This window comes from Lagopus muta, chromosome 8 (assembly GCF_023343835.1).
Source record: "Lagopus muta isolate bLagMut1 chromosome 8, bLagMut1 primary, whole genome shotgun sequence".
NCBI classification, from domain to species: domain Eukaryota; kingdom Metazoa; phylum Chordata; class Aves; order Galliformes; family Phasianidae; genus Lagopus; species Lagopus muta.
In genome coordinates this window covers 29,148,969-29,176,007 of record NC_064440.1, presented here as the reverse complement: position 1 = coordinate 29,176,007, position 27,039 = coordinate 29,148,969, and the positions used below count along the sequence as shown (strand labels likewise).

General features: G+C 39.0%; 1 protein-coding gene across 2 annotated transcripts in view; it reads left to right on the top strand.

Annotated features, from left to right (window-relative positions):
- Positions 1 to 27,039, top strand: part of GLS (glutaminase) — a 51,746-nt gene that overhangs the window by 3,082 nt on the left and 21,625 nt on the right. For both annotated transcript variants that reach the window (XM_048954129.1, XM_048954130.1), the window contains exons 2-11: positions 3,284 to 3,380; positions 3,840 to 3,961; positions 8,946 to 9,075; positions 9,952 to 10,031; positions 11,872 to 12,035; positions 16,131 to 16,189; positions 23,827 to 23,859; positions 24,141 to 24,199; positions 24,823 to 24,889; positions 25,228 to 25,278. In XM_048954129.1, coding sequence (XP_048810086.1) covers positions 3,284 to 3,380; positions 3,840 to 3,961; positions 8,946 to 9,075; positions 9,952 to 10,031; positions 11,872 to 12,035; positions 16,131 to 16,189; positions 23,827 to 23,859; positions 24,141 to 24,199; positions 24,823 to 24,889; positions 25,228 to 25,278 — 862 coding nt within the window. The remainder of the gene's footprint in view (positions 1 to 3,283; positions 3,381 to 3,839; positions 3,962 to 8,945; positions 9,076 to 9,951; positions 10,032 to 11,871; positions 12,036 to 16,130; positions 16,190 to 23,826; positions 23,860 to 24,140; positions 24,200 to 24,822; positions 24,890 to 25,227; positions 25,279 to 27,039) is intronic.

Here is a 27,039-nt window from a genome sequence, read left to right as displayed (position 1 = left end):
TACAGATGGCAGCCCTGGCAGCTTTCACTTGTGTCTTCTGGTTAGTAACATGTGATCCATGAGTAGCCTTAATATGACTTCATATCATGTTTTGTTCTTCACATCCCATTTTGCATTTGTTGGCTATGCCTGAAGGTAGGAATGTTTCTCTAGGAGAAGGCTTGTTTATTTTGTTGGCTTTTTTTTTTTTTTTTTTTTTAAGTTTTCTTTTTCTTTTTTGCTCTCCCTGTGTGAAATGAGTTGGTAACCACTGTCCAGCTGTTTGAAGGCACTGTCTGACATGAGAAGTCAGCCACATATTTGATACGTAACCTCTTGGTTAGAATCATAGTTGAACTTCTTATTAGAATAAAATCCTCCAGGGAGTCTGGAATAAGCACTGTACTGATGCAGAAGGGAAAACTGGGGGAGGAGTAGGGACTGCGAAGGCCTTGTTTTTGTCTTGATACATAAGGAACAGTGTGGAGCAAACTGTTGCATTGCGTCTAGCTCACAGGTTGCAGTACTGCTAAAGAAGGCTAATTGTACCTCTGGTTTGGGTTATTTCCTTTTTTTGTTTTGTTTTAATTTATCAAGCCATTATTGACATAATGGAATAAAGTGGAATTTCCACTGTAGTCAGGCTGTTCCCTGGGTGTGAAAAACGTGGCTCTTTCCAACCTGCGCTGAATAATTCTATCTTGCTAAGTGTGCTCACTGCCAAAATACCGCTTTTAGGTAAAGCAAACATGGGTTACTGACATCAATGACCTGACAAACTGCAGAGCAAGCCTTTCCACCTCTGTTTAACCGATAAACTTTATCAAAGGATAGACTGTTTGACACAGAGCAATTTTCTGTAAATACATCAAGTGCCGTCCTCTTTGCTTTGGCAGTCGGCGCAGAGCCGTTGTTAAATTGAGCTGACTGACCCAATATTGAACAGCAGCAGATGTGAAAGATATGGAAACTATTTCACTTTGTGCTGTGAAAGCTCCATCTCTCTTCAACAGATGGAAAAAAGCAGATAAAAATCTTGGTTACACGTCTAAAGCTTTTGTCTATTTTTCTGCAATCTTCCAGACAGGAGTTACATCTTCGGAGTAATCCTGAGTCCAAGGGGAACAGGGGGGTTTCCTCTCCCAGAGCTCCTGGACGCCGGTAACAAGTCTTGTTGCGTAGATGTTGTGCAAAACATCAAGTTGTTCTCAGCACTGAGCTGAGTTAAATGCTCCGTGTGCGTGGGTGAAGCTCAGGGCCGTAGTGTGGCTCTGTAACACTGCATGGCTCTAAAACGAGTAGATAGCTGCTGAGCTGCAATGCTGCTGCAGGAGGAGAGTTTGATCTGCATGTGGGTTGGTTTGGTTTTGCCAGCTGGGTCTGGGCATCCCGCTGTCAAAAGATGAGCAGTGCGGTGTGCTGCGTGGAAGACGTGAATTTTCTGGAGGAAAAAGGGCGTTTGCTTGAGGTAGCTGTTAGTGCCCGCCTCGGTTGAGTTGCCAGGCTGTCTGTGCGTTAGTCAGCCAGCTCTGCTTTTAAAAAAAATCCAGGCTGGAACACAACGAGGGTTCTGTGGGCTTACAAAGCTGTCTTCTGTTCGGAGTATGGAAGTACGGCGTATTGCATTGGAAAATGAGAAGTGAGGTTTTTACTGCTGGTTCTAAGTGCTAGTTTGCAGGAAGGGGGGGAGGCGAGCGCAGCTGAAGGGTTGCCGTATGTTTAAGAGGTATATGGAGATAATCAGGTTTTTATTAAAAATAATGAATCATGAGTGTGACCTGTTGTTGAACTACAGCAAGCGAGTGCTGGGAGCAGAGGGAGGCGTAGCACCCATCTGCAGGGCTTCATCGGCCACCCGCGTTCTGCACTCCACTGCAGGGCTGCTTTCTGCAGCTCCCAGCCCTGCAGGCAGCCTTGCTGTGCTGTGAGGGGCCGTTGATCCCAGGAAGGCTCTTCTGAGCAGGAGTTCCACTTGTTTCTCGTGTGCATGTGTGTACTGCTATGGAAATAGAGAAAATGCCTTGGGACAGTCTGCTGTTAGGTAGTAAGTCTCAAGCAACAACTTGCATGTATTATACCATAGTGACAATGTATTCTCAATGTTAACAGATGATAGGATTGAGTTTTAAAATTAGTGGCTAACCTAAGGTGAGGCTGCATCCCCTGCATTTCCCTTATGTTTACTGGGGAACTTGTTTGTTGTTTTTTTTTTTTAACTTGTGAAGCATCAACACACTACACTGGCTGTGTCGAATCTGACGTCAACACTTGAAGGTATTAAAAGGAAAGATGTGAAGCCCTTGGCTGCCGTTGCCTGTAGCCCTTTGGGAGCACACGGTTCCTAGAGCAGCCTTCCAGCTGCATGTTACAGAGCAGGGCTCATGGGAAGCCAAGGGATTGACTCAGCCTTGTGCTGTGACCTGCTGCAGGGGTACTATGGGGTGTCACAGAAAGGAGAAGCTGAGAGCAGGAGGCAGCTCTGTGTTACAGCATGCTCTTCTGGGTGGAATATGATAGCTTTCCTTCGTGTCTCACTTAAAATGGAGAGCTAAGCTAGGAACCAGTACAGATGTACAAGAAGTGCATCTGGTAGTTAACACAAGGGAGAATAGGAGGGCCGCTGTATGGTACTGATAAACATACTGGCTGTTTGAAGATTTATCTGTACTGCATGGAACTTACACTGTCTGCGTTGCTGCTTCTGGTGCCTGAGATAGTTCCTGTTAGTGGATTATGCTGCAGATGGCTTCACTTGCTTTCACTGCAACTGATGTGGCCTACATAAGCTTCCAGAAGGACAGGGCACTCCTGGGAGTTCCTAAAAATAGGACTGTTTTGAAGAAAATAATACGTGCCCATCACCTCTTGCCTTCTCTTGTCTGTGAAATTCTTGCATCAGTCTGCTGTTTGAGCTGAGTTACAAGGCATGCAGGTCTTGGAGTCTGAGGCATTTTTTATCCTCTATGCACGTAGCACTTCTGTCTTCTGTAGGATCAAGCAGAGGGAAATGCAATGAATCTGCTCCCAAACATTTCCAAATCCGATCTTAGAAAGACATTTGTCAGTAAAAAGGTGTGTGCTAAAAATGTTTCTAAAAGCATCATATGTATGCCTCTAGTGTTACAGTTTTTCCTACCTTAAGCTGAATTAAACCCTGATCGTTGATACAAAAGAAACAAAAAACATTGAAATTAATACTAGTAGTTACATTGGTAATTAAAATGTGTTTCCTTGTGAAAAATGCAAATGTTTGAACAAAAATACTCACTGATCTGTGCCTGTGTGTGTTGTTTTTTGTTTTTAGTAAAGTGAAGCAAGGTCTCCTTCCTAGCTTGGAAGATCTGCTCTTCTACACTATTGCAGAAGGACAAGAGAAAATACCAGTGCATAAATTCATAACTGTAAGTTTACTGTTCCTGGGTGCTGTATGAGAGCTACCTGCTACAAGGTGGTTTTTTTTTTTTAAGTACTGGATGCAAGAATATAAATGAAGGAATCCATGTTACAAATGGGTTGCTGCAACGAGGAATGTGACTTTTCCCCTTCCTCAATGCTGTGTGTGTGTAATTGAATGAGAATTCTTGTGCTGTTAACTCATTTATTTGCTGTGCAAGAGAATATGCTTCAAAGCTTCTGTGTCTGTGGCCCAGCTCAGTGGTGTTTGCACTTAGACAAAATGCAGTTGGACCACTGTGGATTTTGATCCAAACCATAGCAGCCCTATAGCATATATCTTGAGTATTTTGATGTTGATGGTGCCGTGGCAGATAGATTTTTACGTTAATAAATGAGACTGAACAGCAGAGATCTTTGCAATAGCATACATTTTCATTTTAGTAATTACTGACTTATTGTGGTAGGCACTCAAATCTACAGGATTACGCACGTCAGATCCCAGGTTAAAAGAGTGCATGGATATGTTAAGACTGACCCTTCAAACAACTTCTGATGGTGTGATGCTGGACAAAGACCTCTTCAAAAAGTAAGCTTTGTTGTCAGTGTTACTGTACAACTCTGACTGAATGTTCTGTGTGTGTTACTGACATCTGTCCTGGGGAGACCGGCGGTACATAGTGGTGTAGTAGGAAAGGCTCCAAGCACACACTCCTACTGTTAGTATTTTTGTAAAAACTTCTGTGGCTTCATGCAGCAGGCAGATGTTGTAATACTCATCAGTGCTTAATGTATCAGCATTACCTGCATGTGTACCTGACCGCATCCTGCAGCTCTTACTCGCATATCAAGTAAATGGATGCCATGTGGGTTATTTTCAATAAGTGCATAAGTCTTCTTTCTTTCTGCTTTTAATCTGAAGTCCAGGGAGCTGCTTCTGTGTAGTTCAGAGCATTTTGGTACTGAGATCAGAGCACGTACATAGGTAATTCTAAATGAGTATATGAAAAATAGCAAAGCTGAACTACTGCTATGCGGAGATCAGAACCGTAGACACTGCTTTGATTTGATTTGGAAAAGATTTATGTGCCTTATTTTAGTGATAGTTTAAGAGAAGTCTGTGTGTTTAGCTGAACAATATAAGCACTGTTCAGCTTGTCTTCTGTTCCTTCCAGGCACACTCCTTCACTCAACTATTAATGGCTTTTGAGTGCCAAAAGATTATAACTAGGTGCTCTTAAATCTTGAAGAGAAGTTTGTAGTCTATTTGTGAGTCCATTTGTCTTCCATTTGCAGGGTAAATGATGCTATATCTGAAAGTTCCTTCTTTCATTAAGAGCTTCTTTCAAGATGATATATTTCTGCTCTGTACAAGCTTTTTTTTTTGTTAATGGTGTACTGGGCTCCTTCTTCCAGTAGTTTGGTGTGTGTATGTATATGTATCAATACAAATATGTGGGTACACACACACACAGATAATTGAGAAGAACTAGTGCTTCTCGTACACGCATGCATCGAGGAGAAACTATGGGGAGTGCTGATAGCATAAACTTGACTAAATCAATTAAGCCCAGTCCAAATTAACTGCACTATCTATCGTTGTAACAAAAGATTTAACACCTTCTTACTGGTTTTACCAGATTGGAATTTGACTTAAATTGCCTTATTTTGAAGTCTTCTGGCTTTTTGGTGTTATTTGTCTTAGACAAAAAAATTGGAGGAAATTTCCATGTTACAGTTAGAACAGTTCCAGTTTTCTGTCTTCTGTCTCCAGAGGTTCTGGAAATGAAGACTGGATACCCCAGTTCCAGCCAGAAGGCTTGTTAATTTTCTTGAAGCAGGTGTTGCATTAATGTAACATAACAGTCTTTCTCTGTTGCTTGATACACTGGTGAGAAAAGTCTGCATGCTGAAAATGGTGCAGCATTCCAGTTAGCTGATGGTTTGCTTTATGTTTTTATGGTACTACTTAAAGTGTATAGATGAAACTTTAGCTGCTGAACAAATTAGCTAGTGGTACGTTGGTCAGTGTGTATGGCAAAAAGGGGAAAGTCATAATGGAGTTGTTTTGGAAAGGGTGCCAACTTGAGTGAGAAGGTAGCTATTGAGTAACTGTTATGAGTTTAAACTTCATTCTTTTCCCTATTAACTGGCTTTTTAGACGTACTCTTTGTCACAAGGTACTTTGTGTCCTGTTCTGTTGACCTGGAATAGTGGTCTTGCTGGCCAAATCTCCTCTGATCTGCTGGTGGGAAGCAGCAATCTGGGTCTGTTCTGTTCTAAGCATCTGTTACTGGATCTCAAACAGGCTTATCTTTTCCTGTGGAACAGCTGTGCTGCTCTCTAAATCTGGGCAGCAAATCCTGGGGAAAACTTTATTATCAGACATACTTAACCCAGGTATTAATAGATGCTTTCTTCCTATTTGTTTGAGGAAATAAAAAGCTATTGATAGAAACTGTAGAGGACTTTTGCTATATTACTATAAATACCTCTTTTTTTTTTTTTCTGAAGTTGCACTTGTTTCTAAAAGGTCTAAATATATTGTACACTTCACAGACATTATCTTCCTAGTTGGAACTGGAGCTTCACATAGTGTTTATACTGCACTTTTTGAATCGAAAAGATTTGCCAAGATCCCATTCTGCTGTACAGCTAGCCTAGCGATTCCTCTAAATCCATGAGTACAGAGTATCTCGTTTTAGCAGGTATCTACTTTGCTTGGGAAAGCAATAATCAGCACTGGGAGCCAGAATTTTAAAGAGAAGGGTTAAACACAACAAGCTTCATGACAAAAGAAATAAAATGAACATAATTTCATGCTACGGGCCTATATATATTTTTTAAGAGAAGTTAAAACTCGAGCCATGGATTCCAAATGATGCAGGTCATAAGACTTGAATGCCAGTCTTCTGTTAGAGCACTGTGGAGAAGGCAGGGAGCTGAAGGGTACTGGGTTGAGGTGAGATGTGTTGTAAGCTTGACAGTTTCGCCCTTTGTAGGGATGAAGTAGGCAAGTCAGTTACAAACCTGTTTTGGAAAACAGATGTGATGATTTCTTACTTGTCACTAAAATATTCACGAGAGGGAGTCATCTGTGAATTTCTATTCTCTTTGCTCATCCATCTTTCTGATGGGAGTTGATTGAACTTAATCCCTGGTTTACCCTTGAGTGAAAGTGGCTTGTTAAAGTGCAATGCTAGTGCGTTCCTCTGAATTGCACATCCCTGCTAAAGCACATGCAGATGCATCACATGACAATAATAGACAAAATTGAAGATTATTCAGAGTCCTTGCTAACCATACTTGTGTTTTTTTAGCTAGCTTTATTTTGACCTCTTTCTCATGTGAACAGCACTGTGATAGTATTGCAACCCAACTGCATTGTTAGGCTGATATTAAAAAGTTTGGGAAAACAGAGATTTGAGACTGCTACCTTAAACACTATTCATACATGCAGTATGTAATAAAGTCTACTTTGTTCTTGAAGTTTTCATGCTGCTCCATTACTTCTGAGCCATTCTTCTCTGAAGGGTAACATGGAACATAAACCATCTACAGGCTCCACTGGGGAGACGTCAGCTGTGGAATATTAGAGGCTGGCAAGATGAATGTCCCCTATTGATTGAAAGTATCAGTGCTGCATAACTGCAGCTCACTGAGACCTATGCTGTTTTGTCCATGCTGTAGTCATTTGCAGTACTTGGCTAGATGAACCAAACCCCTGTATTTAGTGCCTCAATTCATACAATTTGCCTGGATTAAGGAGATGCTGATCTTGGCAGTTACAGAAATGCAGTGCAGTCCTTAACCAGCATGGCCATTTCTGCAGTCAGTGCCTAGTTTAAAGCAATTGAATTATTTAAGTGAGACTTGATGTCAATTGGAGAGTATAAAAATGCCCTTTCTGCAATGTTATGTGATATGAGAGGAGTGTTTCAGTGCATGCTGCCTTCCTACTGTCATGTTGCTCATGCTCTGAGTTCTTGGCCTGTTTTAATAGATTTAGATTAACTTCATATTTTTTTTTTCCTAATTAGAGTATTTGATGGTGTCTGTGTGATGCAGATGATGTGCTGAAATGCATCTGAAAGTTAAACCTAATGTGTGTGTATATTTTTCCTTCTGCACACGTGGCTGCCATAATTGCTCTTAATTAATTTTGAGAAAGGGTTGAACCACCTGCAGGAAGACTGCTGGGAACAAAAATGGGCAGGGTTTTGGCAGGCTGTGTGAAAAGGGAGGGGACGAGCATGACAAATCACAACAAACCCAGCTGAAACTGCTGTTTCAATGTAGGTTAACAGTTTATTACAGGCGGAGCAATTCTCAGATTGCCCACTTGTATACAAGAAACTTCTCTGCTGTTTCTCTTCCTCTGTTGGAGGGAAGGGCAGACCAGAATTTGGGATGGTTGTCAGTTGAATTTGCAGTAAGGCATTTAAAGTACAATGGAGTTCAGAGTGAAAGTGAAGCTTCTAAAAAAGGAAAGGGGTGCAAAGGGAGGATATTCCATCTGCCCAGTCATCTGCATGCAACTTTATTCTGACCTGGTGTTGACTTCTAACCGTAGGATTACTGAAGTAGTGTTCAAAGTGATGTAATCTTTAATTGTTATGAGTTACTCCTAATTGGAAGAATGAAGTTCTCCTTCCTGGTAGAGCCCTGTATGTTCTTGAGTTCTCATCTGTCTGAAATAACAGCCTGCTTCTGCTTTTATGAACACTGCCAGAAAGTGCAGTAGGAACGTAACCAGATGTGTTAATTTGGTGTTAAGCCTGCCTTTCTCTTTCTTGCACTAGGATGGGGCTGTTAATCCCCTTTATCGGCTGTGCTTTAACGGTGTGATAACAGCTCCCAGTTCTCATCCTCTGCTGCCATTCACCCCACCCACAGATAAAGCTCTTAGCACGGCTTGTCTCACCTTGTGTTCCCAACCTCCATTTCTGCTGTTCCTCCAGTATCAAGTCCTTTCCATTTTACCCCGTTGGTTGTAAATGTCCCTGATGGGCTGATGTTTGGAGAGCGTGGGCGATGAGGTGATTATGTTCTAGGTGAAAAGAAATCAAAAATGGTGGTAGTCTGAAGTGAGAGGCTTTGAGTCCTTTTCAGTGTTAATTTTGTGTTTGTTTTAGATGTTAGCAAGGACTTAATCAGTTCTTCTGTTCTAACAGCCCACGTGTTTTTCAGCTCAGTTCAGTTTGGTGTGTTGGCAGCTTCCTTGCTCATTAGCACTCCTTTGAAGGAGAAGTAAGGCAACTCTCACTTGTGTTGGTCCGAAGGACTGGGTGGCTTAGGCCCTACTTGAAGGGAAATTGATGGTACTTTGCTGTACAACCCCACAGTTGAAATAGGAGTTTAAACTAGAATGGCATAGAAGTGAATGTATTAAAACAATTATAAATAACTTTTTAAAATAGGGATGAAGAATTCCTTCTAATGAAGACCTATTATTTTAGGCACAAAAAAAAGTTAAAAGGTACTGGCAGTCCTTAAGAAGCAATTGCACGCTGCTTAAGCAAGTCATCTTTTTGTCCAACTACTAATATTTATTTTCCTTTGACTTATTGCAGGTGTGTACAAAGTAACATTGTATTGCTTACTCAAGCTTTCAGGAGGAAGTTTGTCATCCCAGATTTTATGTCATTTACTTCACACATTGATGAGCTTTATGAAAGTGCTAAAAAACAATCCGGAGGAAAGGTAACGTTGCGTATAAGTTCAACTTGAAGCTTCTCTGGAATTCTTGATATTGACCAAATTTATTTGTTCCTTTTCAAGTAGGGGACTTTTCTTCACGTTTTTAGCAGGATGTGAAACTGATAATTTGATGCAAGTAGTTGCAAAAGTTCAATTTGTTTGCAGCTTGTAAACTAAGATAAAAATGCAGCTCCAAACCTCTGACAGTCTTTTAAAGTTGTCGGGCTGAAGACACAAAATAGTGTTGGTCATTCTTAATTTTACCCAAGTTATAAAGCTACTGTATTACTTGCTACTAAGGCTGTCTGTAACTGTTTTTCTAGCCTACAGCCTGTCAGTTGTGTGAAGTAGCACAGCTTTTAAGTGCTAACTGTACTGTGGTTAGTAATTCAGGTTTTTACAAGTCCTTGTTTTCAGTGGTTAATTGAAAACTCCAAACTTCGTTAGAGTTTTGTTATTTGAAAATCCTAAATATGCCATAAAATTGGACACAGGTTGGTCTTAGAGCATGCTGAATCATAGAATGGCTTGGGCTGGAAGGGACCTCAAGGATCATCAAGTTCCAACCTCCTGCCACTGTCATGGCCACCAAGCTCTGAATCTGGTACCAGACCAGGCTGCCCAGGGCCCCATCCTGTGTTTATAATCCCCTTTTGCTGAAGTATGTATTTCCATTGGAAAAAATACTCCGTTTGATAATGGTCTCATCAGTATAACAACTTATAAGTGTTCTTAGGTTTGCTTTGTGATGATTTAGGATAATACAGTTATACCTCTTGCATCCTCTCCACATGCAGTTATTACCATAGACATACATTAACATGGAGTTAAATATTTTGGATGATGTAACATCTCTCTTTTTGTTTTTTGTTATGATAGGTTGCTGACTATATTCCACAGCTGGCCAAGTTCAGCCCTGACTTGTGGGGTGTGTCACTTTGCACAGTGGATGGGCAGAGGTATATTTTTATCTTGGAAATTTTGCTGTTTCAGGAAGTTGAACTGTTTGATAGATGCAGCACTTCCTGGTATCTCATGTTTTAATAAAGAAAAAGCATTGTAGGAGTTGTTTAAGAAGTAAAACCTACTTGGACCTTATTCTTCTTTGTTTTAAATTTCTGCTGAAGCAAACTTAATTTTTGTTTTTATAAAGAGTTGCTTTAAGAGTATTTGTAATTACACTGTAGAGGTGGGTTATGTTGCTATAAGGAGCAGGCAACAAATAAATAAAGCTGAGGGTAATGTTAGTGATCGCCAGAGGACAAGATAGAGGTGATGTTTATGTAGTATTAATCTTTGAAGGCTGATGATCTTTTGTCTAATAGCATCCATGCTTTGATTTAGATGCTACTTTTTTGCATTTTAATGTTGTTACTTTGTTACTCTACTCTTATTTTTATGGCCACTGTATGTCGCTGGGTGAATATTCTTTACAAAGGAAGTGAATATGTGGAAACTGAACTTCAATCTGATTATTTTTTTTTGTTGCTTCAGATTTACCAAACTGTCTCCTGTTAGGGTGTGTATAGCTCTTAATATAGCTACAGTGATTTTTTTTTTATTGAACAATGACTCAGTGCAGCAGAAAACGGAGCCAAATGTAAAGCAGTATCTCACATCTTCTAGCTGAGAGGTGAGGTAAATTGCTGTGTCAACCTTTGTGACCTGATGACGTGTTTGATGCAGGCATACTAAGCTGAGTATCAGGATTCTTAGGTGTGTAGTTTGTCCCAGCTGAATGGAGCACTCTTATGGTCATCTGGCTGCCTTATGGTGGCAGTGCACTGGGGGATATTTTAATATCATCTGTTATTACCTTTTTTTTTTTTTACTGTATATTGCAAGGTCTGTAATCTTCAACAAGTGCTGTGCAGGGTTTTTGATGTGCCTCTTAAATGCATTAATCCAAGTGAAACTTCTACCACCATTTTAGCTTCTTGCTTAAATGGCTGAACTGTAATAAAAGTTTCAAAAGTGAAGAATATTCTTAAATATATTGACTTAGCATTTGCATCGTTATGGATATTACAGCATGCACTAATGAGAGTTTTTGGAATACCAGCTTTTGTAATGTTTAATATTGTTTAATGCTAATTTTCATAATGCCAGAAAGCTCCTGTAAATTTCTTTGGACTTTTCTCAGATTTTCTGCAAAAAAAAAAACCACCCAAAAACAGTTCTGATTTTGTCGTCAGACATGTGATAGCTTGGAACTTGTTGTTCTCAATGGGCCATATGCTGCTTTTGTGACTCATTCTCTTGAGCCTGGATTAGGTGTTGCAAATAAACTTTCTGGAAGATGTTATTTCATGACTTCAATAAAATACGTACAGCACTATCAGAGAGAATAGAACTACTGATAGTTCCAAAACAGAATTGGCTCTCATTTTTGCTTCCATATCCATCACTATGTGTAAGGGGCTACATCCAGGTTGACTGTACTCAGCTGAATAAATCTGGTACTAGACTTCTGGTGCAAACCCATTTCTTAATTAGCTTTCAGTTTATTGTATCTGTAATAATGGCCAGTTTTGTCTTGTTGATTGTATGGAGGTGATTGTTAAAAACATAAAGCCTCTTTGTTCTGTTGTTTAAAATCATAAAATGGTTTGGACTGGGAGAGACCTTTTAGAGTTCCAACCTTTCTGCTACAGACAGGGAACTCCCCTGGTGTATAAATGTAGTTTAAATAACTTTATTTTTCCTGTGACTAATCCCAGTATGCTGAGAACTGAATGAAGCACTTAATACAGCTGGAGAACAGGAGAATTTAAGCATCTTCATTTGTGTTTTTCGCAGGCATTCTATTGGAGATACCAAAGTTCCTTTTTGTCTTCAGTCCTGTGTAAAGCCTTTGAAATATGCTATTGCTGTCAATGATCTTGGCACAGAGTATGTGCACAGATATGTTGGTAAAGAGCCTAGTGGATTAAGATTCAACAAATTGTTCCTGAATGAAGATGGTAAGAGTTACTTAATATTTAATAACACGTTTACAGAACAAGCTACCCTTTTTTTCCCCAGTATTTTTATTTCACTCTATCTTCTAAAGTCTAACTGTTGTCATACAAATGTAAAAGCAGTCTGTATACCACCTGGCCTCTCAGTACTGTCAGAAGCAGGTGCTGATGCCAAAGGCTGGAGCTGGTTAGTACAGAAGTAAAACAATGTGCCTTCCTATGGATGATTCCAAATTAAATTTGGCTAGTGATTCAAAATGCACTTTTTTTTTTTTTGTGACAGGAATGTTTTAGCAAGAATGTCTTGCATGGTAGCTAGATTATTTCTTTTTGAATGGCATTGAAAAACAAGCATCAAAAGTGCTATTTTGAATGACATTATGGTAAAAATCTGAAAAAGATGACTCATGTAGCCTTAGAGGAAGTGCTGGATGTTATCTCTGAAGCACAGATGCTTCCAGCAGATCTTTCTCTCCCAGTAAAAGAACAATGTTTCTGTTGCCATGGCGATTCAATTAATATTTAATTAATAAGACTGAAATATTTTTGTCAAGGACTGTGTTGAATTTTGTCTCTGTTACAAATATTGATACAGACATTCACAAACTATAATGCATAATTCTATTTAGGCATACAGAGTGATTAGACTATAGTCTTACATTACTATTACTTTGAAGAGTGCTTAAGACAATCTTGTAATGGGGATTGGGGTCATTAGAAATTGCACCAGAGTGCATGAAATTAAGAGAGAAGACTAATGCATGTGATGCAAACCTTTATGAACTTTTATTAAGTGTGTTGTTGTATGGGTGGTAGAGCTGACCTGAGAAACATGTTAGCTGAAGGGCTGGTCACACTCACGTTGGTTCTATATGGTCTTTAAAGCAGACAGTAGAGGTCAGTTACACGGAGAGTTGCATTTCTGCAAGTAAAAGAGGAAGAGGAGAAAAGGGGGTTTAGCTTGTATATAAAAACCAAGTCATGTGAAGCTTGGACGTGCAGCATGTCTAGCAGCTTTAGCATAACCCTTTGATCAGGTTTGCAAACACACCACGTGTACATTTAGTCCATTGGCTTCCAAATTGTTATAGTCAGTTTTTATGTCTGTAATGAGGATTTTATGAGGTGATCTGCAACTATTTGAGAACTTTTTAGACACGCATCTGAAGTTTTTTTTTTTGTTGTTGTTTTTTTTAACCTGCCTACTATATATAAGTTTTTGTATTTCTTAATTTACTACTACTGGAAAGATTTCAGGTAGTTTTAAATAGTGAAAAAAGCTAACAGAACAAAAAGTGTTGATAAGCATCATTCATATTTCGAGTAAGGTCTGTGCTGTGCAATGTAAATTTGGAATCTGATGCAGCCACGTGAGTATTCAATTTCAAAACTATTTTTAATCAAGGAAACAGTTCACCACGCAGTTCAGATTTCCACATGATTAAAGCAGTTTTCATGCTAATTAAAAGTTGCTACAAGTAGCTTGGGAATTTCATGTAGTAAAATATGTCTGAAATACACATCACCAGGAGTATTAACTTCCTGTGGTGATTGAGTCAGTTTGCAGTGTACTTCCTGCTGGTGAGTTCACACTGAAGTGTATCTGACAAGACTGTATCTATGCGCAGTCAGTGTCATCTGTTCATATATGTGACCTTTTGATAGTGGTCATTTGAAGTGTTAGTCCAGTGATACAGTTTCTTAGTAGAATGTAGTCCAGTATTTTGGTAGAATCTAGTGCAGTAATAAATGTATTGTGCTCGTGTGGGGGTCTGTCAGGAAGTGGCTTGTGCTGCTGAGGAATTTTGTCATCTAAAGGTGGGTTTCTGTAGGTTCTGCATTACACAAGCATGTTCTGATGCCTTTGTCACAAGGAACTAGTCACAGCACACCTGTCCTGTGTGTTAAAATGTTGCTTTTGTGCACGTGTGGCAGCTTCTGCTTCCTGTGCTCAAAGGCTGCAAACCGGAGTCGTGCTGGGAACGCTTAATGCCAGAGGTGGACAAAGTGTCAGAAGAACTGGTGATGGAAAAGCAGTGTAATTTGAGTTTACAAGCTCAAAGGAAAGGTCTGGTTTGCATAAGGCATAACTGTGTGGCACGTTGCTAGAGCAATCTTACTGGTGGTCTGGCAGATTTTGAGTTATAAAGAACACATTTGTTTTTCACTGATTAATAGCGATGTCCAGGGGAGACAATTAAGATGACTAGATAAGTCATGTTTTCTTTTGAGCTTCGATGTATCTGTTCAATTCCTTAAGTTCCCTACATTAAAAGATGTAGTAGACAAGCATCCCTGTCCCACAGTACAGACAGAACTCTGTAGCAGAGCAGTGTGTTTGCTCTTCAGGCTGCTAGGCAGGTTGCTTAGGCAGAAGAGAAATGATGCAGTGCTGTGCTTAGTCAGGGCATCCCAGCTGGAATGGAGTGGCTGTTAAAAGTGGTGCTTTTCATTAAGGGTAGGAAGATGAATTTACTGTGAGGTATAATGAGATGGTACGAGGAGACAAGAGACTTGCAGGGACACTGCCTAACAGTGGGTTTTTTTTTTTCAGTTGAAGTAAATGATTGCCTTTATTTGATTAGTGTGTGGTTAGCCGTCTGTGCCAGTTAGCTTTTCAGAGCTTGATACCTCTTTTGAAGATAAACAGATGAGTCTGTTGACCTCTTCACAAACTGTTGTGATTGCATTCTCTGCCTTGGTTCCTTGTGGTCATACAGTGTGCAGTTCCTTACAGGTGGCTTCTCCTGGGAGGTTAATGAGTTGCTGCTGCTGCTATAGGAAAATGACTGTAACTTTTGGTAGGGGCTAATGAAGCAATGAAGGTCACCAGTCCCACATAATCCATAGCTTGAGGAATTGTGGGTGGGGTGGTAGGTAAACTTGGCTCCTGGGGGGAGGAGGATACTTAGGGAGGGATGTGGGTTTGCAGCACTGGGAGGATTTTGAGACAGCTAGGCAAAGCCATGGGTGACATGGTCTAACCTCAGCAGTGGCCTTGCTCTGAGTGGGAGGCTCCATGAGGTGAGGTCCCTTCTGACCACCAGTATGAGATGCTGCGAGTCATTCATCTTCTGGCAGCTTAAAAAAGGGCACAGAGGTTTTGGTCCCTAAGGAGGCTGAGTTTGGAAGGCTATTGAAATGGTAAAATCTCTCAAGTTTATTTTACTGCATGTATTACATATTAAAAGAGCAAACAGTTGATGTTTTTAAATGTTCCTTTTTTTTCCTCCCACAAGTTTGGAGTTAAAGTAGCAACAGAAAAAAGGAAGAATTCAAAACTGTCACAGTATTGTTTTTTAGACAGTGTAACCCTCAAAAAGCAACATCCTGTTTTAAAAGCCAAAATGTTTAAAAGAAAAAAAAGAATGAGGACTAGGAGATAGATGATGATGAATGAGAACTCCTGCAGACTACTTGAAAAGTAGGCAGATAATCAGGAAAGTTTTTTACTTTAATTTTTGATGGTGGTTCTTCCAATGGGGATGCCAAACTATTGATAATATGTAGAAGTTGGGTTATAATAAGGAACTTAAGCTGTGGCAGGTGTAAGTCAATTCTGAAATGTTAAATCTCAGTGAGGATGGGGAAAGAATTAGCCGTATTTCAGAAGAAGGCCATAGAAACCTCTGGTTTCTGAAGACTCAGGTTGCTGTGTTTATGTGCAGAAGTGAGGAAATGGAAGAATTGGAGAGGTGTTTTATTTCTTTAAATTACCTCTTGAGCTTTTAAAATCACTGAGACTCGGAGAAAGTTTGCAAGTCCCTTAGGGGTGTTGGTTCTTCTTGTTGATGTCACATTGATCAAATATTGGATCACCGGAGGAGGTTGAGCATTTTAAAGACAAGGAACCTTGCCAAACTGATGTGTTTACTGGATTGTTAAGTAGCATTGGGCAGTTTGTTATAAGCTGTAAAATACTTAGCTCAAAAAATAAATAAATAAATAAAAAATTGAGATTACAATATTTCTAATTGAAGTATTCCATTGTTATAGTTCGAAATCTTTTATTGATCATTTTTCACTTCAACCTTTGACTGGCTTTGTTTGACAGATGTGTCTTCAGTTATATATGTAATTGAAAACTTTATTTCACAGACAAGCCTCATAACCCTATGGTGAACGCTGGAGCAATTGTGGTCACGTCTTTAATCAAGGTAAAAAAGTCATTTATAGTTTCTCTCAGAGAATTTTAATAGAGTGTAGGAAAGTATCCTTGCATGTTTTCATTGTTTGTGCGCAGTATTTGATGGCAGTTTGCTTGTTAGCAGGTAGACAAGCTGGCATGTTTTGGAAATAAAACACTTCCAAACAAAGGCAGCTTCAAACAGTTTTTAAAAGTAGTAACAGTGCAGCTGGAAGACTTTAATGGTAGAGTTTTAAGTTTTGTTTACTACTTTAACTGTGTAACACTTCAGATGTTACCGGCATGTCCCCATGAACATACTCTGTAGTACTCGGATATGTTTGCAGATGACTAATGCTTGTGCATCGTAAACTTAGAGTATTTCCTGCTGTGCAGAAGGAAAGGAAGATCCTGGGGATTCTAGAGTGATGCAGTTACATTAATTTTAATATGAAATGTATCTACTATTAACATACTGTGTAATAGAACTAGATTTAACTTATGGTATGTAGTTTCTTTTGGGATGTTTAATGTACTTTCTTAAATGTGCTTGGGAACAGCCGCCTGTATTTGCAGAGTAAACTGTCAGCTGAATAATGATTTCAGTCCGTAATCTTGCAACTTTGGAAAAGCAGTATTATATTTTTTGCATTAGAATAGCTGTATCTATTGTAAATGACATGAATTTCATGTAATGCTAATGTTTGCCAGATACTTTTTCTGCCTTTTTTTTTTTTTTTTTTTTTGGTAGGCACTGATACAAAAAAAAACTGGTTCTTGGTTCTTTAGAACTCAGGATACCCGCTTAGAGGGCTGAGGATCATGTCAGTGCCCTGGAGATTTGAAGTAGAAAACTTAATGCTGTTACTTCAGAGGTCTAAAAAAGCCTTTGTCTTCCTTATGTTTCATTCTTTGTTAGCTACAGTGTGTTTCTTACCTCCTGTTTCCAAATTGTTGATTTTACAATTTCTTAGATCATGATTTTTTTTTTTTGTTATTTTATATTTAAAGAAGGTGTAAGAACTCCTGCTTAAAGACATTTATCTTTAATAGCTGTAGGTGAAAGAAAATGGCCTTAAATATGACAGGTAAATTTATTCACGTTTAATATTTTTAAAGGTTGACTGAGCATTGAAATTCACTTGAATAACAGTGAATTTTAAAATGACTTAACACACTTGTCAAATGTCAAGATGTTAGACCTACCTAGAACATGCCCTGTTGGTCATAAGGCAAAACACAGGCATGTGCCTCTTGCAGAGGGCACATAGTTCTTGATAAATGGTTTACTTTTAAATAGACAAAGTGGATTTGTTTATTGCATGTAATTGTGGTATTTGTTGAAAGGTTGGGGGATTGTTTTGCAGGGTGGATTTTTTTTTGTTGTTGTTCTTTTCTGTAATGTTCTTACTAAGAGTATTGCACTGCACTGATGTTTTTGCATGTGGTAACTGCACGTCTAATGGACACATATCACAATTATCACTTCATTATTTGTTTTCGCTGTGATTAAAATGTAGATTTTCATGTACTGTTTTCACAAAGATACCATTTATCATCTGACTAACTAACCAAACTAAACATGGTATTCTGGAAGAAGTTAGAGGGTCAAGAACTTACATACAGGCTATGTTTTCTTGTGAAATAACTTCTTTACAACCTCTTTCTTAGCAGCATTCTTCCTAAACTGTTCAGTGACTTAAGTAATTCCAGTTTGTATTTGACTTAATCTAACTTAGATTTTTCTGGGCAAGGTGGCTTCATTAACCTTTGTTCTGCCCTCAGTTTCCCTGTGTTCGTGTTGTTTGATTTCAGGTGCTACTTAAATATGTTGGTGGCTGTGTGTGGTTCGTGGAGTCCAAGATAATGAGAAGGCTGTTAAACAGGAGCGAATGTGTCACATGTGACAGGTTGAGGTAGTGATAGCATGTTGATAGTTCAGGAGAGATTGGTGCTGTATTTCAGCATTAAGAATGCTTTTACCTCCTTTGAGAGAGATGTGCTAAGTTACCTTTTTCTGATTTATGAAATTATGCATCCATTACGTGGTGCAGGACTCAGCCAGCAGAGATTAGCATGTGTGATTGGTTGTGTCCATTACTGCCCTTAAAATCTGACACAAATCACTTGTGGATAAGACATGAAGCTCACAGCCATATACCTTTTTTTTTTTTTGTCAGAGTATGTACTGTGTTAATGTTTTATGGGGGGAAGAAACAGTTCTTGGGGTCACAAGTCCAGCTCTGACTGCACACTTTGGAACAGAGCACAGACCAAAGCGGTCATGCTGGTACTCGATACCTGTAATAGTAAATAATAACAAAAACATACAGACATGCCAAGTTGTGCATTTGTTTGCCTTACTGTATGACCTACTCTTACCAGCTTACATGATTCTCCTGACATGCTTGGAATGTGTTCAGGTTTTATTGCCTTAACTTGTGGCTCTGCCCTAACGATATTTGCATTGCAAATACAGGCTGTTTCAGTAATTTAAAGCGTGTATTTGGAATGGAAATCTTTTAGCAAAAGGACATACTGTAGTCTTTTATAATGAAGATCATAAAAAGCCCTGAGGGCCTTGGTGCTTGTTTGTAATTGTATGGCCGTTTGTCTTTATTACTAGCTGAGGTTATGTAGTTAGAACAATTCTGAAATAATAGCATTGAAAAAACCAGGACTGGCAGTTATACCATCTAATGTGGAAAAATGGTGGTAGAATAAAATTCCAGGTCTCCAAGGAAATAGTTGAAGTGAGGATTCAGCTGCTGGCCAGATCTAGTATAGGTGTGGTGCTCCTGAAGCACCCAGCTTTGTGTAAATCACAGTCTTTGTCCCTAGCATAGGTGGATGGAAATGCTTTCTTCTCTTGTTGTTCTGAAATGTTACACTTGATTCTCAGAGCGTGCCAGCTGCGGAGAGATCCAAGGTTGTGTCAGAAGCATGGCTGCCTGGAGCAGTTGCTTTGGGGTGCCCGTAGGTGAGGTGTGCAGGGGCTGTGGAAGCTTGTGGAAGGAGTTGTCAGAGGAACCAGGGATTGGTCTGAAGTCGTTTTTGTCATTATGTGTCAGGATCCTGTCTGTAGGTGAAAGCTTTTCTAGGTGACCAATGTTTTGGGCTCCAGCCTAGGGCTGTTCCTGCAGGGGCTGTCTGTGGGCAGAGATCAGCTCTGCGCGGTGCCTGTGGGGTGCGAAGGGACAGCCTGCTCCTCTGTGGGTCTCTTGGGTTGCAAGAAGCTGCTGCTGCATGCCTGGAGCATCTCCTGCCCTCCTTCCCCGCTGACCTCGGTGCCTGCAGGGCTGCATCTCTGGTGTCTCGCCTCTTCCCCTGTCTGCTGCTGCACAGCAGTTTTTCCCTTCCTTACATCTACTCTCGCAGAGGCTTGACCGGTGTTCCTCGCTGACTTGGCTCTGCCTGGCCGAGGTCCCTGGCTCTGATCTGACACGAGGCAGCTCTTGGGCTCTGCTCAGAATCCATCCCTGGGGCCCCTCTGCTACCAAAGCCTTGTGGTGTAAGCCCAGCGTAGGGTGCACAGCAGTACTCATAGTCCTTTCACAAAGTTTGGCGTAGGTGAGGGTGAAAATGCTCATTTTTTTTATGACCCTAAGGAGAACATAAATAATAGAATAAAGTGTAGTGAATCCCGTATACTTCAGAGCATTATAAATATGCTGGTAGACTTCCAAGTATCTGTGTCTATCAGCATTGTGAAAACCTGCCTAGCTGTTCCCAGGTCTGTTTGTTGTCCTTAAAAAGCCTATACAATTCTTGAGGAGAAGAAAGGCACATTTCTTACTGGCTTTATTTAAAATATATAGTACAAATTTAGCTTTACCTGCTGTCTTCTACCTGTTGTTTGCCCTTCGTGATAGACTGATGTGTAGAAATAACTCCAGACAGCTTTAAAACCTGTGTTGGCATTGTGATCTTCATTCCAAGATACTTGGCTTCGATTTGGGGAAGGTTCCTCTCTTCCTGAATTTTTCACTTTCTTGTAATAACTGATTTTGAGTAGAGCATACATACATGCCATTTTGTGCTTGCTTTTTATTACAACTCGTATGTATTATGTGTTAATTAACATAGAATGTGCAGTAGTCTGTGGCTTCCCGTTTTGGAGTGGTGTTTGAAAGGGCATGTAACGCTCAGTGGTTACCTCTGAAAGTATTTAATCCTTGAAGGACGCCAGGATGTTTTTACATGTATTTGAAATGGTAGTAGTCTTGTTCTTTGTGGGTTGGATGCTGTCTGTGACAGTGTGCTCTCAAGTATTTCAGAGCTGAAAATGGTACGCTAAGCAGCCAAGATACCAGCTCTCACAGAACATGCTCAGGTTAACAAATAAAAAAGCATGTAAGTAAGGAAAGCTAGAATACAAATATTAAGCTTACCTAAAATGTACAAATGGAAAAATTGTTTTCTTGCTTTCTAACCTAGTGCTAGGACCTTTTTCCTGGATGTTTGTTACAGAATATAGTTGTAAGTTATGATGGTTTAAAAAAATTCCTGACGTATTTTTGATAATCATCTTCTACCTTAAGTCTCATAATCCAGACACTTTATTAGTTTGGCTTGGATTCAAAATGAAAATAGTATTGTAACAAGAGACGCATGGTAAGAGCTTATGTGGTCTAATTTTCAAAGCATTTAATGTTGATCAATGAGAAGTGGCTAATATTAACTACTTTTCTAATAAATATTGCCAGGTTTCTCTAGTTGCAAACTCTGGGAAGTATCCGTGTCTCTCCTTTCCTATGTACATGCAGGCTTGCAACTTACTCAGTTGTGCTCGATTGCTTTGTAGTTTTCCAGTAGAAATATGAAGTAACTTGTTTGAACACAGGGAACATCACTAGATCACCTTAGACAGTCCAAAAAGGCAAACCCCAAACAAAAAACCTGATGATGGACAGCTGTAGCTTTGCTGTAGTTCTGAGTGTTTACAGAATTATAGTGAGCTGTCTTTTCCAAGTTGGATTTTTTTCTGTCTATCAAACTGCTTCAATCTTAACATTTTTTATTTCATTTTGTATTCATTTAGAAATGTTGTTTTCATATGTATATACACACAAGCATGTGTACAGTCAGTGTGTATATGAACATATGTTCCAGTAAATGCAGTGTTTGTGGATTTAGTGCATGGAATGTTTCCTTCTATGTCCTAGGCAGGTGAATTGCATCTGAACAACAACAACAGCGAAAAAGTTTTGTCTCAGTGCTCCCAGCCTCAGAAAAATAAGAAGCATTTATAAAGAACGGATGGTTTCTTTCTTTGTTTCAGTGACTATGGAAACATTGCTCAGCACGCTGCTAGGATTTAGTCTGCACTTAGATTTTCATCTCAGAACATGCATTGTGTTTGTGTCTCTTGAGCTTTCAGGAAGGAGGGAGGCACACACCTGTAAGCTGCTGAAGCAGGGAATTGCTAGCTTGGTTTTATTGTCATCAGGCGTAAGGAAGCAAAGTTTTGTTTTAGTTATGTTACGTTAAACTCGTTCTGAGGTCTTGGTCCTATGGATACTTAGGCAAATATCTTAGGTGCCACGAGTGGTGTAACTTCAGTAACAATGCTCTCATTTGATGTAAGGTACCTATGGATGTTTGTGGAGCATCAAGGACTGAAAATGCATCATCTTGATGTAGTGTGCAGAAGGTTTTATTCCTGAAACGTGGAGTAGATGCAACTGCTACAAAGGAACCTTTTTGATGAGTTAATGCAGAAGAAGTTTGCATTGGGTCTTTTGCCCACAAACTGTATAGGCTGCTGGAAAAGCCAGGTTTTTGTTGAAGGGCAAGGGATTCTTTTTTCAGCTGGGAAAAAAAAAGTGAATTATGATGTATTTGTATTTTTGCAGAAAGCATGATCCCTTTCTCCCTCTTTCTTTTTTTAACAAAAGATAATGTTTTGATTTATTATGTCTAACCATACAATTATCAATGCAGCATCCCATAACTAATGCTGACCCACTTTCCCAGAAAAGATGTTCATTGTGCATTTGAAAGGTTTGAAAAGGTTTTTGTGGTTTAAATGTTGTTACATATTTTACAGCATTAGGATCTATGGAATATTTTGACAACTGCAACAGTTCAATGAAGTTGGTAATTTCTTCTTTTAATTATTTTTCATTGAACAGATTTGGAGTTAAATTTTTAAGGCTTGTGTTCTGGTGTATTATACAGGAACATTTTGATGAAATGTCATTTATATTTTTTTATTACAAATTAGCAAGAGATTGACTGTAAGAGTAAGGCTAAGCATAAGGTAACCACGGGTGTGTAATTTTGACAAAGCAGTGTGGTGTTACTTTCAGCTAGTGACTGTACGTGTGTGACTGCACATCTTGTAGCTGAGCTGGTGCATGGGCTGCAGAGACTACCTGCAGCACCTTAAACTATAGCCAGAGTGGGAAATGAGGCTGGCTTTATGCATTTTCATTAAGTAAAATACTGGTTCATATCTAGTTTCAGTTTTTTCCCCTTTTCCCCCATCCCCATACTGAACACTGTGCAAGTAGTATCTCAAAGAGCTTCCTAAACAGAGTATTTTATCTAAATAAAATAGAAATAATCTCAGTATTGAAGATGAGAGCATCTTCTCCAGATGTATTGTTTCCACTTGTGTACGTGATGCCACTGTTTTTTAAACTTCCTAAAAAGCTGCTACTTTAAAAGATTTCCTGCTCAGCCCCTCCTGTCCCCCAGCAGACCATGCACTGTTCTTAAATCTCCCAGCCCTGTTTCAATGTCTAGCTGGGGGAATTTGTTACAAGTTGTTTGTCAGAGAGTAAAGAAGTAATACATCCTCTACTGGCAGCTACTAAAATTGAGCTTACTCCTCAAAAAGAGAAAAAAGCCCCAAGTGCAACCTTTCAGACCTATATCCCCATGCCCCCTTCCCAAAGGGGCGGAAAAAAAACAACACAGAAAACCAAATGAAGTGTCCCCTGACCCTACGAATGAATGTTCACTAGCATCCTCATACATTTTAGACTTTTCTTTACGTTGCTAGCAAAATGATGTACTTGATGATGTACTGCAGTATGATGTGAAATTTTATTTTTCTGTTTAATTTTTTAATAGGTAGGACGTTAATCAGCTATTAAATCAGATACATTTGATTAAATGCAGTTATTTTCACAGTAAGGGTAACACTTTATTCTAAGTCTTCAGTCTAAATCTGTAGTATGGGCACTAGCAATGGAAAATATTTTAGCCTATGTAGCCTGCATTTTGCTATGCTCAGCTCTGCTGATAATGTAAGATTACCTGTGTTTACTAATCTATATAAAGTTAACGTTTTCATTATAATTATCCTGCCTGCAGTTATTTTTGTATTTCTTGCTTTAACTATTATTGTGTTAAACACGTAAAGTTGAGTAGAGAACACTTAAAATAAAGCATACCTCCTTCAGCTTAAATTCATTCCAACATGCAGGTGTTGGATAACTCTTAGATGGCTTTTTATTTAAATAATTTTTTGTTTAAGTGATAATTAAAGATTTACTTATCTAACACCTTAGTTTGTTGTTAGTATATGAAATGACTGTAGCATCGTATTCTTAATTAGCCTCGTACCTTAGTTTTATGCAGTAAATATCCTAATGTTAAGTGAACTAACTTCTTTCTCATGTTAACATTCTTTGTAAATTATTTTTTCTTTTCTTGCAGCAAGGAGCAAATAATGCAGAAAAATTTGACTACGTAAGTGAATTATGACACTTTGTTTATTCTGATTAAAATGGGTGGTAGCCACCTTAAATTTCCACCTGCAGTTAACATTGCTGTTTTAAGTCCTTTCAAACTCTCCTTGATCTGTATTTGGCTGAATAAAACATGTAATGATTTGGGCTGTGTTTGCAAACGTACGATGCAAGAGACAGGCTTAGCGTAAGGCTGGGTTGAGTGTTGCACAGTTGTAATTCTTACATCTGAAAATGTTAGCTTGCCTCTTTTTTTTCCCCCTTCCTCTCTGTCTTTAACAGGTTATGCAATTCATGAATAAAATGGCTGGTAATGAATATGTTGGATTCAGTAATGCTACGTAAGTATTTTTTATATGCTTAGTACCTCAACTGATAGTTGGCGTGTTGAATGCACGACAAAGTTTAGTTATTTATGTTGAAAGGCATCATTTAATATTTACAGGAAATAGCTTGGGATTAAAATTAGCAAGAAATAAAGTTGTGCATGTTTCTGTGTTGCTGTGACTGGTCTGATGTGGAAGCAATCATTTTCTCCTTGAGAAATTATTCTGTCGTAGTGCTGTGGTGCCGTGGCTCGGAGAGCTGCAAGTGCACATCTTACCTTTCTGGCATTCATTCCTTGTCTGGTTTGGTCCCAGCTGTCAGTGAATGGTGCTTTTGCTGCAGCTTATTCTCAGAGGTCTCAGTCTATTACTGCCTTTTTAGAAATGTTTTTAAAAGAATCATCTTGTACTTGTCTTAAATAAAAGTAAAACTGTGTATGTATAGGTAACCAGTAATGTGTATGTTCAGATGTTGAAGTTTGACCTTAACTACACTTGAACAGAGTGCACTGGGATGAGTTTTAGGGCAGTTTCTGGTCTGTTAGTAGAATGCTTGTGTTCAGAAGCAATGTATTTTTTACATGTGGTTTTAATGGGTTACATCATGCATTTCTGATTTCTTGTTGCTTGGTTTCAAGGTTCCAGTCTGAAAGGGAGAGTGGAGATAGAAACTTTGCAATTGGCTATTACTTGAAAGAGAAAAAGGTTGGTCTCTTATGTTTGTTGTATTTTGAAGAATGCTTTTCATAGTCTATGAACTTTTAAAACTTGTTTCATTTTGTGTTCATCTAAATTATTGTAATACTGTACATGTATCTCATACTGTCACTCAAAATGCCCAGCCTTATGTAGGGTGTGAATACTTATGTCGTTTTAACAATACCTGTAACCTCATTTCTGTATTACAGGATAAATTATCACATCTTAAATGCTTAATCCGTGTTGTACAGATGACTTTGTAAGATTGGATGCATTTTGTTGTTGAAAAACTTAAAGCTACTTAATTGTACTTAAAGACTTCTTTTTCCCTACCCTTTCCTCAGTGCTTTCCGGAAGGCACAGATATGGTTGCTATACTGGACTTTTATTTTCAGGTAATTAACTCTGAAATTGAGACTCAGAATGGGGTTGGAATTACTGTACTAAGTGATAGAAACTTATTCTGTCATAGATGGGGGAGGTTTTAATGTCTTGTAATTTAAGTTGCCAGTGTCTGTTAAACTGTTTGGAAGTGAACTGTATACATTTGATATATCCAGATTTGCTTTAGTTTAAGTGATTTATGTAAGTGTTTATTATTGCTTTATTGCTAATGCATACTAGTAGCAGTCTATGAATCACTAGCAGTTCAGAAGCTTGAAATGTTGTGTTACTTGAATGAATTTGCTATACTTTATGATACTGTGGAGAATGTTGAACTCATGCATAACTAAAATTGTATCTGCATGCCATACTGTAAGCTCAGCCATAGTGTTATAAATGAAATGACTTGAGTATCTTTTCCTTTATTGTTGAATTTGATGCATGTAAGACAAAGTATCTTTTCAAATGCTTTCTTCCTTCCCCCATGCTGCTTGCCTCACCTTAGTAACTGTTTGCAACTGTCGCAAAATGAGAACTTGGCAAGTGGGAGGTGTTTCCTAACATGAGAATATGCATAATTCAGAATTCAGTCAGATATCTTGTGCATGCAGTTCTCAAGAGGCAGTTCAAGTTGTGTTACTGATCCAGTCTGTCTGGGATATTTAAAAAAAAATCCAGAGTTAGTTCTCAGGAAGTCTGATTTAAATTCATGATACTTGCTCTTACCTGTGCAAACTAGTGTTTTTAAGTGCAAATTTTGTCAGAGCCTTTTTTTTTGTTTGGGGTTGCACATCTAGTCTTGAAAGTGAATGGAGCTTTACAGTGTGTATGTAAATTCAACTCAGTTGACTTAAGTTGAAAACTAGATGAAAACTGTAAGTCTGCTCTGAACCTGTATTATCACAGAACAAAGCAGACAACTTATTTCAATTTACTGGTTAGCCATCCTTGCAAAATGCTTCCTATCCCACTGCCTCAAGTGCTGGTATGCTTCTGAGCACTAAGCTTTTCACAAGTAAAGAAAGGCCAAAACTAAGTTTCCTGATGTAGCTACAGCTTGGCCTTGTTGTCCTCACCTTCATGGTTCCCGTTGTTTCTTTCTTATCCCTGTTAAAATGTCCTTTTTACTCCAAACTCAGAAAACTGGAGGCACGTACACGAGTGCCACTCCGAGTGGCAAGTCACTATTTTTGTTTTCATTGCACAAAGCTGCTTTTTCTGCTCTCAGATTCTACTTAGAAGGTATTTTTTTTTTCCCCTCCTTCCTTACTTGTTCAATTGGGAACCAGTAATGAACGTACTTTCACGTTACCTCTGTAAAGTGGGGAAGGATTACTCTAATTTTGCTCAACCAAGGTACAAAATGTAGGCACTTAAACTGAGAACCTTGAAGCACTTTCTTCAACGTAGGTGATGTTCTGTAATACTTCGTATGTTTAAAACCCAGTTGCCATTTTAGATGCGTCTCAGACGTTCTCTTGATTTGCAACTCCAGTTGGTTGGACTAGGATGTATTGAGTTTGGCAGCCGGAAAATAAGAATTCCAGGTAGTAACTACTCGTGCAAACTTGGCTTAGGTAACTTCATGAAGTATCATGTAATGACTGTTTGGCAAAAGTACAAGCACTAGTTTGTTTATTTTTCAGAGTAGCATTTCAGCTTCAGGTTGAAACCAGCTTATCTTTTGGTTTCTGCAGACATGAGGCAGCATCAGGTGATGGCATCATATCACATTTCCTGATGTGTCACCAAAGTATGTATAGTCTGTACTG